This window comes from Arachis hypogaea, chromosome 12 (genome assembly GCF_003086295.3).
Source record: "Arachis hypogaea cultivar Tifrunner chromosome 12, arahy.Tifrunner.gnm2.J5K5, whole genome shotgun sequence".
Taxonomy (NCBI): Eukaryota; Viridiplantae; Streptophyta; class Magnoliopsida; order Fabales; family Fabaceae; genus Arachis; species Arachis hypogaea.
The window spans coordinates 12,706,339-12,728,923 of record NC_092047.1 but is presented as its reverse complement, the minus strand read 5'-3'; the positions used below and the strand labels follow the sequence as shown (position 1 = coordinate 12,728,923).

The following is a 22,585-nucleotide window of genomic DNA, read 5'->3' as shown; positions in this document are numbered from 1 at the left end:
TATATTCCTCTATTATTATTATTATTATTATTATTATTATTATTATTATTATTATTATTATTATTATTTAGTGTAAATTTTAGGTTGGGAAGATTTACCTCAATTCAAGGATAATTCATGCATTCCAATTTCCATTCAATATACTTTTAAATTATTAAGTAATCGAAAAATATGAAAATTAAATCCGGATAAGAATTGTATTCTAATTTATCTAAGTTTAATCGAGCGCGTTTGGTTCTAATTTCTTAGCGACCTTGTAACCCCTCAAATTTTTCCAATACAACGAGTACGAAAATATTTAATAACAAACAAAATTGAGCCAAAATCAATTAGAATTTATTTTATTTAGTATTCATTAATTGTTGAATAATTAATCAATGCTAAATAAGAGAAGTTCTGCCTATTTTTTTTAGTACTGTTATATATATAAGTCTTTTTGGCATACAAGTTATACAAGTCATTTACATAACGTGCGCGTGAAATCATGTTATTCTTCTTTGTATCCCGCGTTCATCCTTCTCCTTCTCTTCCTTCTTCTTCTCCTTCTTCTTTGCGTTTCTCATTCTTTTTTTTCGTATGTTTCATCTTCATTGTCGTTTTTTTATTACTGTTGTTGTTGCTGCATTTTTTTTCCTCATCCTCTTTCTATTGATTTTGCAACATTATGTATTTTTTTCTTCATTTAATTTTTTCTTCGCAAGAAGAATTATAAGAATATGAAATAAGAAGATGAAGAAGAAGAAACAGCAGAAGATGAGGAGGAGGAAGAGGAAGAGGAAGAGTTTTGAACTATGCAGAACTTATCAGCACACTTACACCGAAAATTCTTAAAAAATACACTCAAATATCTTCATATTATACCCAAATATCTTCGTGTTACATTCAAATTTGCTGCAAATATAGAAAAATATTTCTTCTAATGTTGCATTTTTCTTCTTCTTTTTTTTCCTTATTTCTTTCTTTTTTTTTAGTTGAATGAATGTAAGTTCATCTTCTTCCAAGTAATTTTGCAGCATTATGTGTTTCTTCTTCTTCTTCTTTATTTGATTTTTTTTGTTTTTATTCTTGTTAAAAGAGTAAAATAAGAAGAAACTTGAGAAGATAAAATAAAAAAGAAAAGATGAATGAGAAAAAAGAAAAAGAAGATGGTGATGATGATGAAAAAAAGAAGAAGCAGCAGAAGATGAGGAAGAGGAAGAGGAAGAGTTTGAATTATGCAGAACTTATCAGCACACATACACCGAGAATTCTTAAATAATACACTCAAATATCTTCGTGTTACACCCAAATATCTTCGTGTTATACCTAAATTTGTTGCAAATACAGAAAAATATTTTCTCTAATACTGCATTTTTTCTTCTTTTTTTTCTTATTTCTTTTTTTTTTTTAGTTGAATGAATGTAAGTTTATCCTCTTCCAAGTAATTCTGCAGCATTATGTGTTTCTTCTTTTTTTTGTTTATTTTTTTGTTTTTATTCTTGTTAAAAGAGTAAAACAAGAAGAAACTTGAGAAGATAAAATAAGAAAAACAAAGATGAATAAGAAAAAAAAAAGAAGATGATGATGATCATGAAAAGGAAGAAGAAGAAGCAGCAGAAGATGAGGAGGAGGGATGTAATGACCCAAGTTCTAGCACGTCATGACCAATGCTAGCCGCCAAGCGCTACTACATGGCTTTTCCTAGAGACTTTAGACCTTATATTAAATATATACATATGAGCCTGTAGCGCTAGTCGAGATCGCATGTTAGATATATAGATATAACGAAATAGGTAATAGTTAAATAGATAATATATACATGAAGCATAGAAAATACAGAAAACATAGTAATATCATACATATATGCGCGAAAGCTCATTTAGTACATCATAATTCACACGGGGTTACGTCATTGCTTATTCATAAAAATATTTACAGACTCCATATTTAAACTAATAGGCCTCGACTCACAAGAGTCACTCTAGTCTGGGACCTGTTCTAACTTGTTTATATAGGTATTTACAAAAGCACCTAACCCTCTAAAAGTCTATACAGAGTGAGGACAAAGACTACTACCACTACTGCTACTATTATAACTACTATTGGTCATCGATCCCTGGTAGCTAAAGAAACACATAAGTGCTGTGTGGAAGTAAAAGAAGTCGCTCTGACCTTTCGGTAATGCTATTGCTGCTCACTAGTCTCAAGGCTGGAGACTCAAAGAATATCTCACCGGTTTGCATCTGCAGAACGGGGAAGGGGTGAAAACCTATGGTTCCCAATAGGGTACTACAAAGGAATCCTAAGGGGTTCCGCATCCTAAGTCTAAGACTTTGCGCAATTAGGTCGGTAAGTCACACAAACAAGTACAAGCACAAGTATATAGCAAAATAGTAAATAAACACAAAGTACAGGAAGTAGAGATAAATCACAATCACAGATAAATGCAGCAACCAAGTATGATGCATGCCTGTTCCTATGCAGGCTATGAGCTCATGCGTTGGTTGACTACCCACAACCCGTCTTTACCTAGGAACTAGTCCCAGATATGGTTTTCCGATTGCGTCCGTTCGTGCATACATGTCGATGTGGTTAAAAATACCACCAGTCTGTGACAACAGACAATCGTTGTAAAGTTTGACGCCATAATATACGCACAAAGGAAAAACAGAGTTTTAACATTCAGTGGGTAATACCCGCCTCCAAACAACTTCAAGCACCTTAGGGTTTACATTTCTTTTTTCGCAGCACATCTCAATAAATTTGTCTCTAAGGGACTTCTCTGTCCTTCTTTTTAAATAAAATTTGTGCCCAGTCCTTTCTTAAAATATCTCAGCCTTGTCATATATTTTACCATTTTGTCTTTGGTATTTTTGTACATTTTAAATTTTGCCCTTTTTATACATAACTTCGTTTTTCTAGTTTTCTTTAGGCTTTTAGTGACGCTTTCACCACTAGTGTTATCACTTCACTATTTTATCCTTATATATTTTTCCCCTAAAAAATCTTCTTACCCTTGGTTAAGTTAATTAATAATTTTTAATTTTGACTTTATGCCTAAAATTATTAATATGCCCCTAAGTACTCTAATTTTACCGTTTAACCTGATTTATCGTTTAACCTGATTTACCGTCAAAATGTTACCGGATTAATCCTAATATTTTCTATGATCAAATTATCCATAATACTTTTAGTTAATGTCAATTCTACCTTTAGAGACCTAAAAGATTATTTTACCCTTTATTAATTTATTTACTTATTCTACTTATCGCTTTTCACTGTTTTACTTCTAATTTTTACTAAAGCTTTTATTTAGGCCCAAAACTTTATTGTAATTATAATTTTGACCCAATTAGTTTATATAATTACTAATTTATCCTTGATGATACTAAGTTCAGAATTTTATTTTTCTTTCAATTAAATTACATCTTTAACCCTCTTTTTATCCAAAAATGACCATAACACCCTTTTTACTTTTACACCTTTGTTTCATGGGATTAAAATCAGTTTTCTAACCTCTCTTTAACCTTTATCTACGTGACTTTTATGATCATTTAGTGGCTGAATTTTCAGGGGTGCAGTTTTTTATTTTTATCCACTTTTAAGGCTTGAAACTTAAACCCTAAGTGCTCTATTAATTTTCGAATGTCCCATACATTTTTTTAGAGGCAAATAAGCTTCATATACCACTTAAATAACAGTTCAAAAATAGAGAAGCATCACTGAATTTTCAGAATTAAAAATTATGTACAAAATTACCATAAAGTGGCTCATATAAACACCGAAAAGAAGCACAAACATATTCTAACTAATCCTAACCCTTACCTCTTATGTCATTCAGTTATTAAACCTTTCACATACTAGAAAATATACACACAAGGACAGAAACACAGCTGGTGATGGTGCTGTTTTATTTTTTGCCGAAAGTGTCGCAAAAACGTCAAAATTCAACCACTTTGAGCTCGAATCTCTCTAGCTCCTTAAGCGTGCTCCATGGGTGCTTCAAGAGGAGTTTTTTATACATGGAGAAGAGTAATAATTTATCATGGCTACTATTTTTAAACAAAAAAAGAAAAGGAGAAAGAACAAGAGTTTACCTAGCTAAAATTTCGGTATAAAACGCAAGAATTAGAGAAAACGGGCAAGAGTTTGTGTTTGTATGGATTGAGTACTTGAAGAACACATGAATAATAATGGAAGAAGAGTTGAAATAGGGGCTGGAGCGCAGAAAACAAGTGCAAGAATTTTCTCTCTTTCTCTCTCAAGAATTCGATCAAAAGAATATAAAAATGTGTAAAGTGTTTTGTGAATTTTGTGGCCAATGCTTCCTAAAATAAAAAAATCAAAGTCTTGCTAAATTTATGATGGTAAAGAGGCTGAAATTTTTGTGGTCAAGGTTAGAATTTAATGAAGAAGGGGCATGAAAATGAGGAAGCTTGGTCAGCGCTTGCGTGTCGAGCTTATCCACCGTTATCCGCAGTTAGTTATTCGAGGTTAAAAACACAACAGAGAGGGGTGAAAGACTGAGATAGTCTCGGTCTAGAGGCTGAGAAGGAGAGACAAGTTACTTGGATGGCAAGTAAGAAGATTTGGGGTCTCTAGGAGTCGTTTGCAGAATACTAGTCAGAAATTCGTTTTGGAGTAAATTTTACCGTGTGGTAAAATAATTAATGGCTAAGATTTATTCTTAAAGAAATAAATCATGAATGGATGACTAATATTATTCTTGAGACACAATTACCTAGGTAGAAATTATTTTTACCACTGATTTCAAAGTTTTCGGTTACAAGAGTTTTTTCTCGACGCAAAATGCAAAACCGTCACTAAAAGTGGATTTTCGGCTCAAAAAGTCTCTAGTGAGAAAAATAAAGCAATGATAAACTAATATTTATTATTTATTAGTCAAAATTGACTTAGGGGGATTAATTACCCTCATAAAGTCAATTTTAACCTTATTAATGGTCTTTTTCTATTTAATTTTTCATTTTTTCTTTAAATTTATTCTTTTTACCATTGGGCCTTACTATTTCTTATTGGGCCGTGATTCGGAATTTTGCAAAATAAATTTTAAAATAGCTAGAAAAGCCTGTTTACTGAAAATTAGGTTCTCACAAGGGAGAAGAGTTTTAAATTATGCAGAACTTATCAGCACACATACACCAAAAATTCTTAAACAATACACTCAAATATCTTCGTGTTACACCCAAATATCTTCGTGTTACACTCAAATTTGCTGCAAATACAGAAAAATATTTTCTTTAGTGCAGAACTTTTACATTACATTCAATTCAAACCATCAACGATGAAACATTATTCACCTACAGAATCATAAACTACTAAAGAAAAGATTAACTAGAATTGAACTACACCTCAGCCACTTGATTGGATTCAAAACAATAATCAATTTCTTTTTGGTTCAATTGATAATCTGAACTTGAGTTATTCACTATCTTCAACAATGAGATAACTGATGATAGAGGAGAAGAAATTCCAATGAAAAAAGAAGGAGAAAGAGGAGGAGGAGATGGTGGTATTAGTGACAACGATAATGAAAGAGAAGAAGAACGTGTGCGCATAAATATAAATGACTTGTATAAACTACTTATCTCAAAAAATGATTTGTATATAGACAATAATTTTTTTTTGTCTTTCTAATATTTTCGTATATCTATATCAGACGTTTCGACGCTCAAATCAACATCACCATGTATATATATAATGTTAAAAGTTTAGAAAAGCATTGGATTCATTCCAATTTTTTCTTCTTTGTTCATGTGAATATAGTTATTGGCCGGATAATTTTTCCATTTCAATTATATACGGAATTATTATATCATAATTCGGTTTAAGCAACATATAATATTTTGTCATGTAATCAACTTTAAAAAAAGGTAACGGTTCTATAGGAGTCATTCTTCCAGTGTATATTAGTCCAAATTATAACATATATATGGATCAATAAAAATACATAATAAGAAGATTAATAGAGATGATAATGGATGCACCAAGATAATCATGGAATGAACATATATATTATATAATAGTGATTTCTTGTTGAAGCAACCATGATTCTTCAGATTGGAAAATGAATCATAAAAGCTGTGTGAGTTATAAGCTATAATAATTGGTTTTTCTTGATCAAAGTTATTACCACTAATTATGGCAAAGGTCACACATCACCCAATATTGACTATGAAAGCATAAAGTTAGTGCTTAATTAACGCTTTAATTTGATTAAACATGTATAAGCCTGGGTAATTAATACCTTCATGATGTTAATTCAAAGCAATTATTTATAATATTAGCATTTGATAATGAAAGATATCTATAATCACCAAATAGAGTAATAATTATTAATTAACATTTTAAAACTTGAATATTACACTTACTTGTTCATGATTTTCTAACAATTGTGCTGGGTACAGTATTGCAATCTTGTCTCCTCTTTAGCAGAAGACATAATTATAGAACAGAAAATGATTCTTCTTTAATTTTCTTTTTTCTTTTTTAAAAAAAAAAAAAGAATGAAAAGGAAAAGGAGTACTGAGGGCAGGAGGAGAAAGCCTTCTGAAAAGAGAATAATGGTAATAAGTGTTGATGGGTTATGTGGATTTTACAAAGGCTGTCATTACTGAAAGCCAAAAGATACAAAAATCATAATAAAAAAAAAAAAGTGGATGTTATGGTGCCTATAAATGTTTGTCTAACTTTTTAAAACGATTAAAAATTAATATTTAATTTTAAAAATATAAAAATAAATTATTATTAAATATTTAAAATTTATCATAACAAATAAATTAGGTAAAAGTTAAACACCATACTATAGATATCATAGAATTCACCTAAAAAAATTTTAAAAATAAAAGATTCTGGTTAAAGATAAGAAAATAAAATACTAAATATAAACACATTGTGCGTAGATAAAAATATTAAAAATATATTTATTTTCAAAAATATCATGTACATATAAAAAATTAGTCATTAAATTAATCATTATATATTATTTAACTCATTTTTAATATATTTTTTATTATTTTAACATATATTTTAAATAAAAAACTAATTTAATGACTGATTTGTAATGTACTTAATCTTTCTTAACTATCAAATAAGAGAAATGATAATATCAATTCTCATTCTACACATCATTTTTTACATTGTATGTATAAATTTGTAGAAAAAGAATGATATTATTAAAATAAAAGTAACAATATTTATTTTCATCAAATAAATATTATTATATAAAAAGGAGTTGATAAATATAGCAAAAATTCAGAACATATTTTAGCAAAAATCTCATAAATTTGAGTCATCGTTACTGTATGTTGTGACTTGTGAAGACTTGTTATTAGTAAGATGTTTAAATCTAAATCGATTTAAATTAAATCGTTCATTCAATCTAATTCAAATTGAAACTTAAAATTGCACTAATTTGAATTTGATTGGATTTTATTTTTTATAAACCATTGGATCAGATCAGATTTCGAATCTACTTTTCATAACTGATCAAATCTAATCCAAAGTGCACAATGTACTATAATATTATTATTTTATTATTATATTTATAATTATACTTATAACATGTTTAATTTGTTATATATTTTTATATTATTTATATATTATTATTATTTAATAAATATTTTATGTTCAAAATATAATTTATTTATTTATTTTAACCAAATTCACCTATTTTTTTTAGCAAATAATAATAATAATTATAATAAAAAACAAACATGATTATGAGTAGCAACATTATCCAATTGCCAGTTGCCATTTGCTTGATTTTAATGATGAATATCAATAGTATGGGGCAATTCAAATTCTAACCTTTATGGTACCCCACGTGCTTAAAGCAACCTCTCCCTTTTCATGTTCACCTGCCATATTCTAATCTCTCATATTTGGAATTTGGTCATTACTCACTTGGTCACAGCACATAATTTGACATCTAAAGCCACCATACACATTCTCTCTCTTAAAAACCCATGTCAAAAGTGAAGTCTTTTGGATTTGATCTTGAACCATTTTAGCTATAGTTCCTTGTGTTCACACAAAATCAACATAAGAAACATACCCTTTTGTTTATATAGCTATATATTGTTATTACTATTATCCTTTTTCTGCTTAATTATTATTAGTTAGCCAAAACCATAGGAAATTAAAGAAGTCTTCAATCTTGAGTTCATATATAGTTTTTAATTTCTTCTTGCTGCTGCATAATGAGGGAATTTCCTTCTTGTTTCGGTGAGAATGGTGTTCAAGTTGCTGATTCATCATCTTCTTTAGGTTCAACAACAACAACAAGATCAGCACAAAATGTGACATGTGTCTACCAATGCAAGCTGCAAGAAAGTTCTTCAATTTGCTTCATCACAGTGACATGGACAAAAACCCTAATGGGACAAGGCTTGAGTGTGGGAATTGATGATCTTTTCAGCAACCATTGCCTCTGCAAGTTTGACATAAAGCCATGGCTGTTCTCAAGGAGAAAAGGGTCCAAGAATTTTGATGTCAAATCCAATAAAGTTGACATCTTTTGGGATTTGAGCTCTGCAAAATTTGGTTCTGGCCCTGAACCATTAGAAGGGTACTACCTAGCAATCATGTTCAACCATGTCATGGTGTTGCTCCTTGGTGATCTCAAAAAGGATGCATGCAAGAAACTATTTGATCATCATAATAATGGTGATGATGAAATTTCCTACAATCTTCATCAATCTTCTGGTGCAATTTTTATTGCAAAGAGGGAACATGTTTTTGGTAAGAAATGTTATGGAGCAAAGGCTCAATTTTGTGACAAGGGTCCATTGCACAATGTGACAATTGAATGTGACACATTTAATACCAACAGTAATAATAGTATTAGTAGTGATCCTTGTCTTGTGATAAGAATTGATAGCAAGATTGTGATTCAGGTGAAGAGGTTGAAATGGAAATTCAGAGGGAATCATACAATTTTGGTTGATGGGGTTCCAGTGGAAGTGTTCTGGGATGTGCATAATTGGCTCTTTGGGAATTCTATGGGGAATGCTGTGTTCATGTTCCAAACTCAATCTCAATCTGTTTCTTCTTCTGAAGATCATCACTGTCATCATCATCATCATCATCATCATGAAGATGCATTAACTTGGGCTTATTGTCAACAGTTTAAGGATTCACAGTTGCAAGGTCTTGGATTCTCTCTCATTTTGTATGCTTGGAAGAATGAGTAATCAATAGAGCTGTTACTTTTTTTGTTTTTTTTTTTTTTTTTTTGAGTGTTGAACTGATTTTGATAAATACATTTTCAACAGTGATGTGACAAAAAAAAGTACATGAAACTGGAAATTTTATTTTATTTTTATTTATTTTTTAATTCTCATCTTGGATATATATAATTTGCTTTCTAGTTTCTACTGGTTTGGCTTTTCTTAGTCTCTTCAATCTTCATTGTGATTGTAATCTTCATCTAGACCCCCCCCCCCCAAAAAAAAAAAAACAAAAAAAAAAGGGTGAAAACCATAATAATATTTAACTATTTAGCAATGTTGATGGACTTGTATTTTATTTGTAGAAGTTAAAATCAAACATTAGCCAGTAGGCAAAATCCTGATCAAAATCAATGCATTTGACTTTTTTAAAGATTAATTTCAGATACCCTGAATCCAAGGAGAAATGCTTAATTGACTTGTGTGGTTTGGCAGCTATTTCACCGACCATGCTACGTAAATGTGTATGTATATACACTTAACCATCAGTATAGAATATATTAAAATATAAAATATATATTAAAATAAATTAAATAATATATATGAGTTTAATTTTAATGCACTAGTAGTGTAAAACGTTTTACACAGTTCATGCAATCACATTCGTTCTTTTGGATGACCATTCACAAGGTCGTGAAAGGTAATTATTTTTACTGATGTGACATTACATAATTAAATATACGTGTAAAACTACTTTAAACTGACAGTATATTAAAATTAAATTTATATATTTATATACAAATATAAAATAACTAATTTGATTGCTGATTTTTTTATGGATATATAAAATTTTTGTTATTTCACTTTAAGCAAAGTTTTCTAAGAAAATTAAGCAACCATAATATATAAATGAATAAAAGAAATAAGAGAAATTAATGAACAATGTCTCGGGTTCAGCACTAATTAATTTTGGTGAAACTGAAAGGATAAAGCTTTTTTTAATCTTAGGTGGAGAATAACATGAAACATGCAGAGTATGCTACCTAAATTATGGGACACACAAACATGTCAACAACGTATGAAAATATATATATATATATATATATATATTATCTAATGAGTTTACTTGAACCAGTTTGTGTGATTTATTCATATTCTTACTGGGATCAGCTATTGCTAGATAACTTAATCTTAGTTCTTATAATATAAATGTTTTGTTCAATGTATCTCTATAGATCAAAGTGGCAATTGTCAACACTATTCTAATCAATGTAGATTGCGGACGCAAGGGAAATTATTTCATCATAGATGCATCATGCATGCTCCAAGAGAGATCTTTGCCATTTATTTTATGCAAACTTCATAAAATTTCGGCGCAATAGCTTGAAATTAGCGTAGATATTGTATATTTGCTACGAAAGTCTATTCTATATTCTATTTTTAATCACTTTAGTAACATGCAAGTATGCAGCGGAAGTAATATTCAAATAATGCTCAATTATAAGATTGCTTCATTAAAACAATTTTACTTAATTTTGCTCAGCTAATCATATATAATACCAAAACCAAATTATCTAACCAAGTTGATCGAATGGTCAGTTTATCCATATGCTTAAACAATATTAAGAGTTTAAATCTCATCTTGTACATATAACAACCCATTGTATTGACTAGAAGACCCTTAAATAAAATTTACCGAATTAACTCTTAGTCTATCAGATTAAGAAATACCGTAGACAACCAGAAAAAAAAAATATAAGTATATACATATACACTGACAGTAGCTATAGCTGAATTAGGGAAGGTGATGTAGGTCATCCTCCATAACAACAACGACATTACAACCATTTTCCTTCCAAGACAAAGGGAAATTTTCAATCACTGGACTGAGTGACATTACAATACCAAACACATGGTTTTGTTAAGAAATCTTGTCCAACTGAACAAGCAAGAGATGCTAACGTGGCATTACATTCAAATAATGGATTGTAGAAAGGCCATTATTTCTCACATTGTCGGGTAATTCCAACGTAGTATGTTAGCATACCGCTGTACCTAATCAAAGAAGCATTATTGGAACCCAAAACGATGTTGAGTCCTTTAAACTTTTCTATATATTCATGTCATAAGATTCTAACGTTCACTCTCTTTTTTATGGAACATTGTTCCAATTATCATGCAAATTGCAAAATGCCACCGTTCATAAAGCAAAAAACAAACAATTCGGCACCACAGGAATCGTGTGGAGCAGCTTCATTTTCAATAGTGCAACGATAAAAATACTAAAAAGATTGGTTGAATACAGGCCTTCTAATAATTTTGAGCTTTTTCCCCCTTGCTTTAAGGATTTGCAAGTTACATGAAATGCACCTTTCATTGATTAATACAATGCAAAGCCCCATCGGTGTCTCACAATCAAGATCCAAATTTGTACAACCTGCAGGCAGGATTTGAATGGTTGAAATGCCAGCCACTTCTCATTATCACCAGAGAATGAAAAATTGAATGTTTGATTAGTTCAGCATCTATGATGAGAATACATGAAGCAACAAAATACCAAGTATAAGAAAATAAACAAGACAATGACACAGAATGCAGGACTCTAATTCTTTCACCCTGATTAAAATATCTGACTGAGTTTGAGATTGTTCATTCAATATCAATTAGGCAGAGTGGCAGGCAGAGAAAATGCTCATCATCAATTTGTCTCAAATCTTCACAAAGAAAATATTCAACTGATAGCAGCTAGCAACAGAGCCAGCAGATAAATATCGAAGAGGTGTTTATCAAGGAAACAAGGCCACAGAATACTGAAAGCAGACATGCATATGCATGCGAAAATTCAAAAACAGAGACTATAAATTTAAAACAATTAGCATGGTTGCAGTTGATGTCTTGAACAAAACTGTATGTAAAAGAGCATAATTGGAGAGGGGGGAATCTACATACGGTTTAGCTATTATTCAGGCATCCTGAACCCATATCCTCACGGTTCTATCATTATCTAAGCCGGCAGAAGCAATTTTATTCTCTGTTGGATGACAGGAAACAGATATTACAGTATCTGTGTGGCCTTCGAGTTTCTGAACCATATTTTTCTGCTGAACATCCCACAAATAAACACAGCAATCTTCTGATCCTCCAACAATATATCTCCTCCCTTGTGTAACAGAAAATGTGAATGTTATACAGTATTCTCTATTCACATGACCTGTATAAATTTTTACATGCCTCCCCTGCGAGTAATTCCATAGCTTCTGCAACAGGAGAATTTAATTGGCAAGTTATCAATGGATATACTAAACTAATATTCTATTAGATTATGGACACATATCAGAATTGGAAGTAACTCTCATAAACCTGAAACCTCAGAAACCATGTAAAACAAAACCTCGTCCACGAATGATAGCGCAGGATTAGTGACAAACTTATCTATCCCAATACTTGCAACGTTAATAGATTAATTTAAGAGCAAAAAGTTCAACAGGGGACAACCAGCAATATTACAAGATTTTGGTACGTCAATTCACTTGATTTCAAGAACCATAGCCCGCAAGTTTTCTAAACATGTGTATCTTAACCTTAGGAATCTATGTACACAAGATTAACATTCTTAGAACAAACTCGAAAAAACTAACCGCCAAGGAATTATTTTCCTCACCAAAATTGCAACAACTGGCATTAGGGCCAGACCAAGTAAATGTAGTGCTTGAAGATATGCTGGAATAATATAACAGTTTTACTAATTAATATACAAATCAAAGTGGTAAATGAACTTAGATTCCAAAACCCTGGAAATAGAAATCTGTAGCCATTACATAAAAGAAAACATGAAACAACTTTCATAGTTTAACAATTGAATTAATAGGGCTGGTGCCTACGCAAAACTTATCTCAAAGATGGAAACTATAGGATTTGAAGCTCTAACATTATAGGTAAAGTTTGTCTAAGGTCACAATTCATTTCCACTGCAATTAAAGATGATAGATAATTAACGCTTGCCACTATAGATTTAAAACTTATTTCCCCGATGATTGATCTAAGTACATGTGATAATTAGGAAGATTAGCTAACTTTTCCTTCAAAATAATGCTTAATTTTAGTTTGGTATTTGCAGCTTGAGTGGCGACATGTTTACATCATCCTTCAACTGCAACGAACTACTTATGGTTGATAACTGGATTACCGTCTTTCCAAACCAATTTAATCATTATACCATCAATTCCCTTGTCACTGCATCAAACTCGAGCACTAATTAATGTTTGGATTAGCTTGTATACAAAATTTAGAATCAAATGATTCCCAAGAAAAATCATGTCCCTCTTATCTTCTTTATTAGTTTCACCTGTTTCCATAGACTCCAAAAGTAAAATAAATGAGATGGAAGGATAAATAAAACAAAGCAAAACTTACAAGGGTATCATTCAGAGTGGCAACAAGCACAAACTTGCCATTGGGAGAGAATCTCGCAAATGAAACAGCAGGGACCTTATCATCAATAAGTGTCATGAGCAACGTCCCGGAGGCCGACTCCCAAATCTTACAAGAACCATCGTGGCTTCCAGACACAATGAGCGAACCATCACGATTGAAGTGTGCTGAAGTAACTGGCATGGTATGGCCTTTCATGACATGGATACACTTCCCCGTCTTCACCTATCAATCAAGCTAAGAATAATTCAGACTTCAGAGGTAGAAAAGGCGAGAGAATAATGATTTCATTAATTCAATCATATCAAAGAAATGGTTTATATACATAACTCATTTTTCACCAGGGAATAAAATATATCTATCTAAATTTAGTCCCGTCAATAACCTATAGCTCATAGTTGCAATTTGTAAATGATTGCATTACGTATATGACTATAATCAATTGTTTTTCTAGGTCTAACTTTAAGAAAAAATCAACCAACGTTAAGTGACTCGTAAACTCTCAAATTAATCTCCACATCAAGTTTGACTTCGGAAATCTTGAAACCTCTCCTAAGATCTCTGAAGTTGGCAAATACTAACCCAACTGATGTGGAGATAGTGTGAACAACCACAACGATAGCACCAATATTATTATTGAGCTGCTATCCATGCTGCATTGTGACAACAAAGACCGAAACAGCATTACCAACTTTGGGACTAATTTGGCAGGAATTCAATCTTCTTAAATGAGAAACGTTTCCTAAACTGAGAAAGTGCCAGCAAGGGTGTTATGCACTTCACTTTCTCACTATCGAAATTTTCTCAATGATGCAAACTCGGTTTAACGATCTACTACTCACTCCATATTCAACAAACTCCAACCAACCAACCAACAAGCTACCTAACTAACTAACTAACTAACTGAACTGACCCACACAATTAACGTAATGAAATTTTATAGCCGATCAAGAGATTAATTTGATGGAATTTTACTCCTTGTGCCAGAATCTAACAAACTAACTGAATAATAGACATGATCAGAACGTGATGAAATTGAAAAACCAGCATACCTCCCAAACCCTAATGGTCTCATCGAAGGATCCGGAGACGATGAGGTTGGTCTGGTCATTGAAGTTAACGCAGAAGACGGCGTGGGAGTGGCCGCGGAGGGTCTTGACGCACTCGCCAGAGGTGCCGTCCCATATGCGGACGGTGCGGTCGTCGGAGGCGGAGCAGATGTAACGAGAGTCCGAGGACCAGGCAAGGTCGGAGATGCCTTCGGAGTGGTCGGTGAGGCGGTGGAGGAGGGAGAGGGTTTCGGCGGACCATATAATTAGGGTTTTGTCGAGGGAGGCGGAGGCCAAACGGGATCCGTCGTTGGAGAACTTGACGCACGACACGGCGCGTTCGTGGGCGGTTAGGGTTTTGAGGTGCCTGTACGGACGGTAAGGCTGGCTGCCGCTACCGCTCGTGGTCGTGCTCGTTGCTGCCATTTCGGGACACAAATGAAACTCCCTCGCGATATTTCGCGCTAATTTATCTGTTTTTCACTTTCGCTTTGGTCGGTGCTTTTCTTTTTCTCTCTCAATAGTCAATAGTAAAAACACTACACACTCAAAATCCCATCCTAAGAGACGTCCATGAAAATATCTATCAGTTTTTTTAACGACAAAATTTGTTTTAAAATATTATAAAATAAAAAACAATTATTTCTGTTTTTTTACCAAAGATAAGAAACTCGAACCCGCAACCTCTTAATTGAGTATGGAGAGACTATGCCATTTGAACTATTACTCATTGGCAACAAAATTTGGAAAGATAGGAGACTCAAACGCGCAACCTCTTAGTTGAGTATGAGGAGTCTATGCCATTTGAACTATTACTCATTGGCCTTAAAATTTGGAAAGATAGAAGACTCGAACCCGTAACCTCTTAATTGAGTATGAGAAATTTATGTCATTTGAGCTATTTCTATTTACAAATATTTAAAATACTAATAAAATTATTCACAAAAAATTAAAAAAATAAATTTATATTTATAAAAAATAAATTTTATTTAACAAAAATATTAAAATTTTAAATTTTAATTGACTCAGTTAAAAAAATAATCTAAAATTTTTATGTTATACTTTTTATCTCTACTATTATTTTCATCACATTGCTATCGTTAATATCATTATTTTCATTATCAATGACCAAAACTACCACTGTTGTTAACGCTGACTATGATCATGGAGCCAAAGAAGATGTTCCTGCGTGAAAAGCCTTGAAGGAGGTATAGCTTGTCCGTTTCAAGGTTAAACTCTTCTCGTCTGAATAGGATGAGGCATACGTCGGCTTTAAGAGGAACGGTGATCGCAAATACTTGTAAAAGTACTTTAACATTTAAGTTAGTAAGAATAAATAATGAGTATAATATTATTTAGAGTGAACAGTGTATTTTTTTTTCGAGGATTTCTTCTTTTTATAAAGTTGTTATGCTATATGCATTTATTCTATTGACTTAGTATTGCGAATCTGATGGGGATATTAGCCTGATTTTGTAGTAACAACTTCTAAACGTTATTTGAACTTATACCAAAAAGCTCATTATAACCAAAATTCTCTCTAACTGAAATAGGTCACGTTTTATTTATTTTATTTAGATTCTGATTTATACGTATAACTGGCTGGATTATAACTAACAGATCACAACCCCCAAATTTGACATGTGATATTTTTCAATAAAACAGGTTGAATTTTCGACCTATAAATGAAAATCGTGGTAATAGTAGTAGTAGTCTCCAAACTCAACTTGTTGTACTTCGAAAATAACAGTCATGTTAGAGAGAAAAATAAAACAAAACTAAGAGTTATTATGAATGAGGATAACATGATGAGCCCCAAGTTTAGTCGGATTATTATGTCAATAATTATTCATAAAATAATTGAATGGTAAGTTATTGGATCAAGAAAACTGTGTGGGAGATATTTTTCCACTTGAGAACAATTTTCATGACATGCATATAACATTTGATTGATGCGAACTGAAAAGTTCGAAAATATATATTCGTTGACGGAATCGATTATATGACCCGAGGATATAATGATCAATCGTCTTGGAAATTTTTTCTGACACACAACAATTTATTGATGAATTTCTCCCTTAAAGCAATTAATTTATTGAATATTGAGTGAATAATAAAGATGTTATAACATAAATAAAATATGTTGAAAATAAACGCGTGCTATTATAAAATAGAAAAATAAAAGGACGAGCCAATTACCCATAGATCAAGTAACGACATTTGAATTTACTTAGTGATTTATGATATCACCGCATATTTAATGATGTTTGTCATAATTCTTCTTTAGATAAGAGCTTTACTTGGTATATTAACTTTCAAGAATTGATATAACAATAACAATAGAGAAGATTATTAGTCATGGTTTCATGGAGGATATAAAATGTAGAAAAATAATGATTGGTAGAGCATATGTAGTTATAATTCGGTAGGATATAAAAAGAGATGCAATTGTGTTATAATTCGAAAATACGAGGATTAGCCCCAAGATCAACTTGATAATCTTGAAAATAAAGTTGGCTAGGCTTGTTTTTTAGAAAGGTATTGCTTATATGAGTGTATTTTTGAATGAACTTATAGTTGATTGTTTATCGACTTATAGGTGTTGGCTTGTTTAGACTGATTCTAACTTATAATTGACGATTTGTTTGGAGTGATTCCGAATTATAGGTGTCGCCTTGTTTGGATTGAATCTGACTTATAGTTGTCGCTGTTTGAAGTAATTCTGACTTATATATATGTGTCGGTTTGTTTGGATTAATTTCGACTTATAGTTGCCGGTTTGTTTGAAATCATTATTATTTTGTTGCTCCTTTTGTATTGAGCAATTGATTGATGAATTTCGAAATATATTGCGGAAAAGAAAATTGTTGCTTTCATTTTTGATATGCATTGAAATAGAAGAGATCGATTACGAACATTTCAAAATCGCAACTATTTGTATTAGACATATAAGTCGAGTGGATAGGTATTTGGCTGGGTGCCTTGTTTGATGTATGATAGTAGATAAGTTAACTTATAGGTCGGTATGAGTTTCGCTTTAGTAGAGAAGAGATAGAGATAATGATAAGAAGAAAAATGTAAAAAAATAAACGGTAATATGCATCCATGAATATCTATGGATAAGTATAGATATTATAAAGGACAGAGTAATTGATATGGGTTGTTCCTGAAATTACAGGATTGAATAGGTATGATTAGTAGTAATTAATGAGGACCATTTTTTATAGGTCAAATAGGTAACATTGATTGCGAGGATAGCATATATGATGTCAATTAGCACGAGTTTTGCTTTGACTTATAGGTTGTTTCTAACAATGAAGAAACATGAAAAAAAATAATAACAAGAAATATAGAAAAAAAGAAAATATCATTGAATGGAGGACCTTCGAGGTTGAAGGTGCGGGAGGTGTGCCTTGTTAAAATCTCTCCCAATAAAAATCCAATATGAGATAAAATCCAACTAAAACAAAAAAATACATCACCTTATCCCGAATTATGAACTTAGCTGTAATACATCTTTAGGAAAGGAATATTCCATGTACTTCTTAGAATATTGCCTTCTAAAATTTACAAAACGTATGCACTTCATCCAATGACCTTTGATATTCTGAATAGTTATTGTCAATTTGTAGTGAGCCTTCCATCGCCTTGAGGTTTTTTAAGGACGAATTTGTCTTGATTGAATGATCTTGGGTTGATCTTCTTGTTGTACTTCTAATCTATAGCAAGTTGTGGTGCGCATTGTGGAATCAACGCATAATCTCGTATTTCTTCTATTGTATCCACCTCATTAGTTCTTAGCTTGGCGTTGACTTTTATCAGTTAAGTCATATGTTCGGCCTGACTGATGTGTGATTTCAATAGATATCATGGCATCGCAACCATATATTAGATTGAATCGAGTCTCCTTTGTTGATGAGTGTTAGGTTGTGTCATAGTTCCATAGGGTTTCGGACATGAATCCAGCCCACTGTCCTTAAGAATCATCTAACTTCTTTCGTAAGGCCCGACCTAGTGTCTGTGAAAAAAGACAAAAAATGTCTAGCTCCTACTTACTAAAGGGCCAACCTATCTCCGAATGTGTGTACCACATACACCTTCGTGGACCTTGTCCATGGCAAGCTTAGCATCTTCGTCACTAAGGTATTTTAGCAAAGGTTTAGTGAGTCCGTGCCTTTATAGCTCGGTTTCGATTAGTGTATAGAAACTTGATTGCCTTTTGAATCCGTGCTTGTCTTTGGCATTCTCTGGTATGTTGTCAGTGTTTAGGTATTGAATAAATGGTGCTCGCCAATCTGTTTCTTATGCAATAGTTAAAACAAATGTTAATGTAACACTGGGCTCATCCAGTGTTAGTTGGGATAAACTCGGCGCATAACTTTAGTTCTTACTGGTTATTAGTTTTGGCAGAATATCAGTTTGGCAATTTTGGTCCGGAGGTATATGGGATATTTCAAATTTTAAAAAGTAGGAGATTAGGTTATTAACAGTAGACAAGTATTTTGTAACAAATTGCTCTTACTTGGAAGTTACTTGTTACTTGTTGTACTACCAAGACTGAATCACATTTGCGTTTATATGTGTTATTCCAAGGTTCTGAGCTAATCTAAGACCAGTTATAAGTGCCTTATATTTTGCTCGGATATTGCTAGCGTGAAAGCTGAATTGTAAGTACTGTTCTATGACTATTCCTTTGTTATCTTCAAGTAATACCCCACTCCAGAACCTTGTGTGTTTGAAGCTTTGTCAATGTATAGTGTCTATGTTGGGTAGGCAGGAGTGGAATTATAAAATGTCAATTTTGTGATAAAATTGGCTAGGTGTTGAAATAGTCTGAGTCATGTACATAAATCTTTGGAGCTGCAAAGTTATTGACAAATAGATCGGCGAACTCATCAAAGTTTGATATAAAAACTGCATGTAAACTAGAAAAACAGATCAAGGCAGCACCATCCAAAAAGGTAGGAAAAGAACAACAGAGTATAAGGTCAAATGCACCATTTAAAAGCATCATAGAATGGAACTTTGTAACGTGTATGTTGTGGTCGTCGATCCCCTTATAGGGTTTTAGGGTTGTCGGCAAAGTGAATTTCTTACGCATCTGAAAGTTGATGAGTTCTTTTGAGATAGGGGTTGTCCTTTTTGCTGTTTTTGGTGGGATGACCACTACCAGTTACTTCTGAGGTGTGATGATCACCATTGTCACTGTTTTCAGCATTCTTCTGGTTCTCCTACTCACTTCGGTCATTCTGCTTTTGATTCAGTAGTTCAATCACTCTCTGGACCTCGGCCCGTAATGAATCATTTATAGCCAGTAACTCGGCTTGAGTAGGAGGAGGGGAATATTCTGCTCTTTCGCCATTGTCTGAAGACTTGCAAAAGAGAGGGAAAGGCAAGTAAAAGAGGTGGTGGTGGGGTTAAATAAAACTCGGCCCCATGGTGGATGTCAAATTTTCCTGCGTGGTAAGCCTTGAAGGAGGTATAACTCCTCCGTTCCAAGGTTAAACTCGTCCTCCCCTAGGTAGGATAAGCTATACGTCGACTTCAAGAGGAACAGCAGCGGCGGGCACTTGTAAAAGCACTCTGATGCTCAAGTTAGTAAGAATAAAAAATGAGTATAATATTATTCAGAGTGAATAGCGTACTTTCTCCCTTTAGGGTTTTTTCTTTTTATAAAGTTGTTATGCTATAGGCGGTTACTCCATTGACCTAGTATTGTGAAGTTGTTGGGGATGTTAGTCTGATTTTGTGGTAACCGCTTCTAAACGTTATTTGAGCTTATACTAAAAAGTCCGTTATAATTCAGATTTTCTCTAACTAAAATAGGTCACGTGTTATTTATTTTATTCAGATTTCGATTCATAGGTGTAACTGACCAGGTTATAACTAACAGATAAAAAAAAGCACAAATTATATGCTTTATGTTTTTACAACATAAACTATACAAATTAAATCATGAATGTAGTGTTGAGCTAACATATTATTCGTTGGGAGGTGGTTAGGATTTTAGGAATTTTAAAAGATTATGCTAGAAAAATAAAAATTTGTCAACGAACATTTTAAGTGAGGCCAAAAGGAACTTCTTTTCGAGATCAAGTGTCGCTGCTGCCAAAAATAAAAAATCGAGTGAAGCAAAAATTCTTTGTTAGTTGAACTTAGGTGGGAACAACATGGGATCATCCTCCACCTCTTCCTCTAATTTGAAGAACTCGAGAATATGTGGGAACAACAACAATAATGAATATAATAATAGAGATAGTGAAATGGACCGTTGGAGAAAGAAGAGAGTGTGATGAAAATGACAATGGAGATGACAAGGATAATATAAGAATTTTGGATTATTTTTTAAAAAACTCTAACTCATCTTTTTTGTTTAGGAGGATATCACCTTTCATTTTAGTTAGTTGTGACTCAATTTCTAAACCTCCATTTATGACAAGTTGTAGTTTTTCTATAGATCTATCAGTTATATGCATACATTTAAACAATTGAGTCCATGCATGTGAAATCAACCTGCTTTTACTTTTAAATTTAGAGCATGCTTCCAATAAACTACGACAGTGACGAAAATGTAGAGAGGAGTTGTGGCAACGACGACAGTGACGAGCAGAAGGAGGAGTGATGACAAGTGAAGGGAATATCGCAGCACAAAGAGATGTTCAAAAATTAGCTAGGGATTTGATTTTTGATACCCAAACGCAAGAGGAGAAAAGGAAAGGACGTGAGAGGGAACTCTACTTTTGGTTAGAGAATGAGAAAGAAAGAGAGGGAGTAGTAATTTTAATTTTACTTTTTAAAGCAAATTTAATCTTGGCCATTAAATTTAATCCAACGATAATAATTGCATTCTCACATTCTCATATAAACAATCCATTCTCACTAGATATATCCTCTGTATGTAGACACATGAATTTTAAAATCTTATAAGACACGGGGACACGGTATATATATAAAATATAAAATATTTTTTAGATAAATTACAATGATATTTTGATATTTTATTATATTAAAATATGAAATAATTTTTTAACTATTTTTAACGTCTTTTTTAATTATATAAAGAATTTAAAATATTTTTTATTTTAATAAATAATAATATATATTATTTCTAAACCCATTTCAATAATACATGTTAAGAATAAGGCTGGACACACTGACATGTAAAAGTATTTAAGTGTATCAAAGTGTGTTTGAAAAAAAATTTTATTTTTTGTTAAGACGCGGTTGGATACAGTAGACATGCGTGTTAGACGAGTGTCGATGAATGTCGTGTCTGAAATGTATCTAACATGCAGACATAGCAATTTAGCGAAGTGTCCATGCTTCATAGGTTATATATATTACTTATTATAATTATTTATAATAATACATATATTATGTATTTTATAATTTTAATTTAAAATAATAATATATAATTTTACACACATTTATTATAAATTTCATGTTTGTTAATTACAATGTACTTATGTTAATTCAATCCGTTTACAATTTCTATTTTATTTGTCACTAAAATAAATTCCAAATTAAAAATAAATATAATTACATTTTAAAAGAAAACATGCCAAAGCAACAAAAATTAAGTTATAAAAGCTACGATTCTCGTCTAAAAAAATGTAATCCTATCCACTTAATTCGCTAAAAACGAAATTATACACCAACCAATTTTTTTAATATTATAATTTTGATTATATTAATTAATTAATATCCATCCCAATTCGTATATTTTTTACAAGAGTAATACTAGGGAACCAATATTATAGCGTACATCAGTTAATTTCATCCAATACTATTGTTAGTATTGTAAGTTACCAAACTTTATTTACGCTATGAAAAATTTTTTTCTACCTCTATACTATTAATCTATATTTTTTGTGTATTCCATATAGTATTTAATCTATATCACTTGAAATTTTTTTAAAAGACATGTAAAATGAAAAA

At 31.9% G+C, this 22,585-nt stretch overlaps 2 protein-coding genes across 4 annotated transcripts; one reads left to right on the top strand and one right to left on the bottom strand.

The window, feature by feature from the left end:
- Positions 1 to 7,854: 7,854 nt before the first annotated feature.
- LOC112726891 (uncharacterized) lies at positions 7,855 to 9,504 on the top strand. Its single transcript, XM_025776425.3, has one exon. The coding sequence runs from the start codon at positions 8,199 to 8,201 to the stop codon at positions 9,189 to 9,191; it is 993 nt and encodes a 330-aa protein (XP_025632210.1). The 5' UTR covers positions 7,855 to 8,198; the 3' UTR covers positions 9,192 to 9,504.
- A 1,733-nt stretch (positions 9,505 to 11,237) lies between these two features.
- Positions 11,238 to 15,320, bottom strand: LOC112726890 (COMPASS-like H3K4 histone methylase component WDR5B). 3 transcript variants are annotated; one of them, XM_072208857.1, is made up of 4 exons: positions 14,651 to 15,320; positions 13,581 to 13,823; positions 12,117 to 12,424; positions 11,238 to 11,692 (listed from the first exon to the last, which is right to left on the bottom strand). In XM_072208857.1, exons 1-3 carry the CDS (start codon positions 15,071 to 15,073, stop codon positions 12,131 to 12,133), a joined length of 960 nt encoding a protein of 319 aa, XP_072064958.1. In that variant the 5' UTR covers positions 15,074 to 15,320; the 3' UTR covers positions 11,238 to 11,692; positions 12,117 to 12,130. The 3 variants fall into 3 exon arrangements, with proteins under 3 accessions (XP_072064958.1, XP_025632209.1, XP_025632208.1); XM_025776424.3 differs by having other exon boundaries at positions 11,238 to 11,640; XM_025776423.3 differs by having other exon boundaries at positions 11,238 to 11,604.
- Between the last annotated feature and the right edge of the window lie 7,265 nt (positions 15,321 to 22,585).

What these genes read in the sequence shown, in the direction of transcription:
- LOC112726891 (XM_025776425.3), top strand. Translation starts at nt 8,199, where the DNA reads ATGAGGGAATTTCCTTCTTGTTTCGGTGAGAATGGTGTTCAAGTTGCT.
- LOC112726890 (XM_072208857.1), bottom strand. Translation starts at nt 15,073, where the DNA reads ATGGCAGCAACGAGCACGACCACGAGCGGTAGCGGCAGCCAGCCTTAC. An exon ending in AGACCATTAGGGTTTGGGAG is followed by an intron (nt 13,824 to 14,650) that starts GTATGCTGGTTT and finishes CTTGATTGATAG; the next exon opens with GTGAAGACGGGGAAGTGTAT. An exon ending in CCACTCTGAATGATACCCTT is followed by an intron (nt 12,425 to 13,580) that starts GTAAGTTTTGCT and finishes CTCCTGTTGCAG; the next exon opens with AAGCTATGGAATTACTCGCA.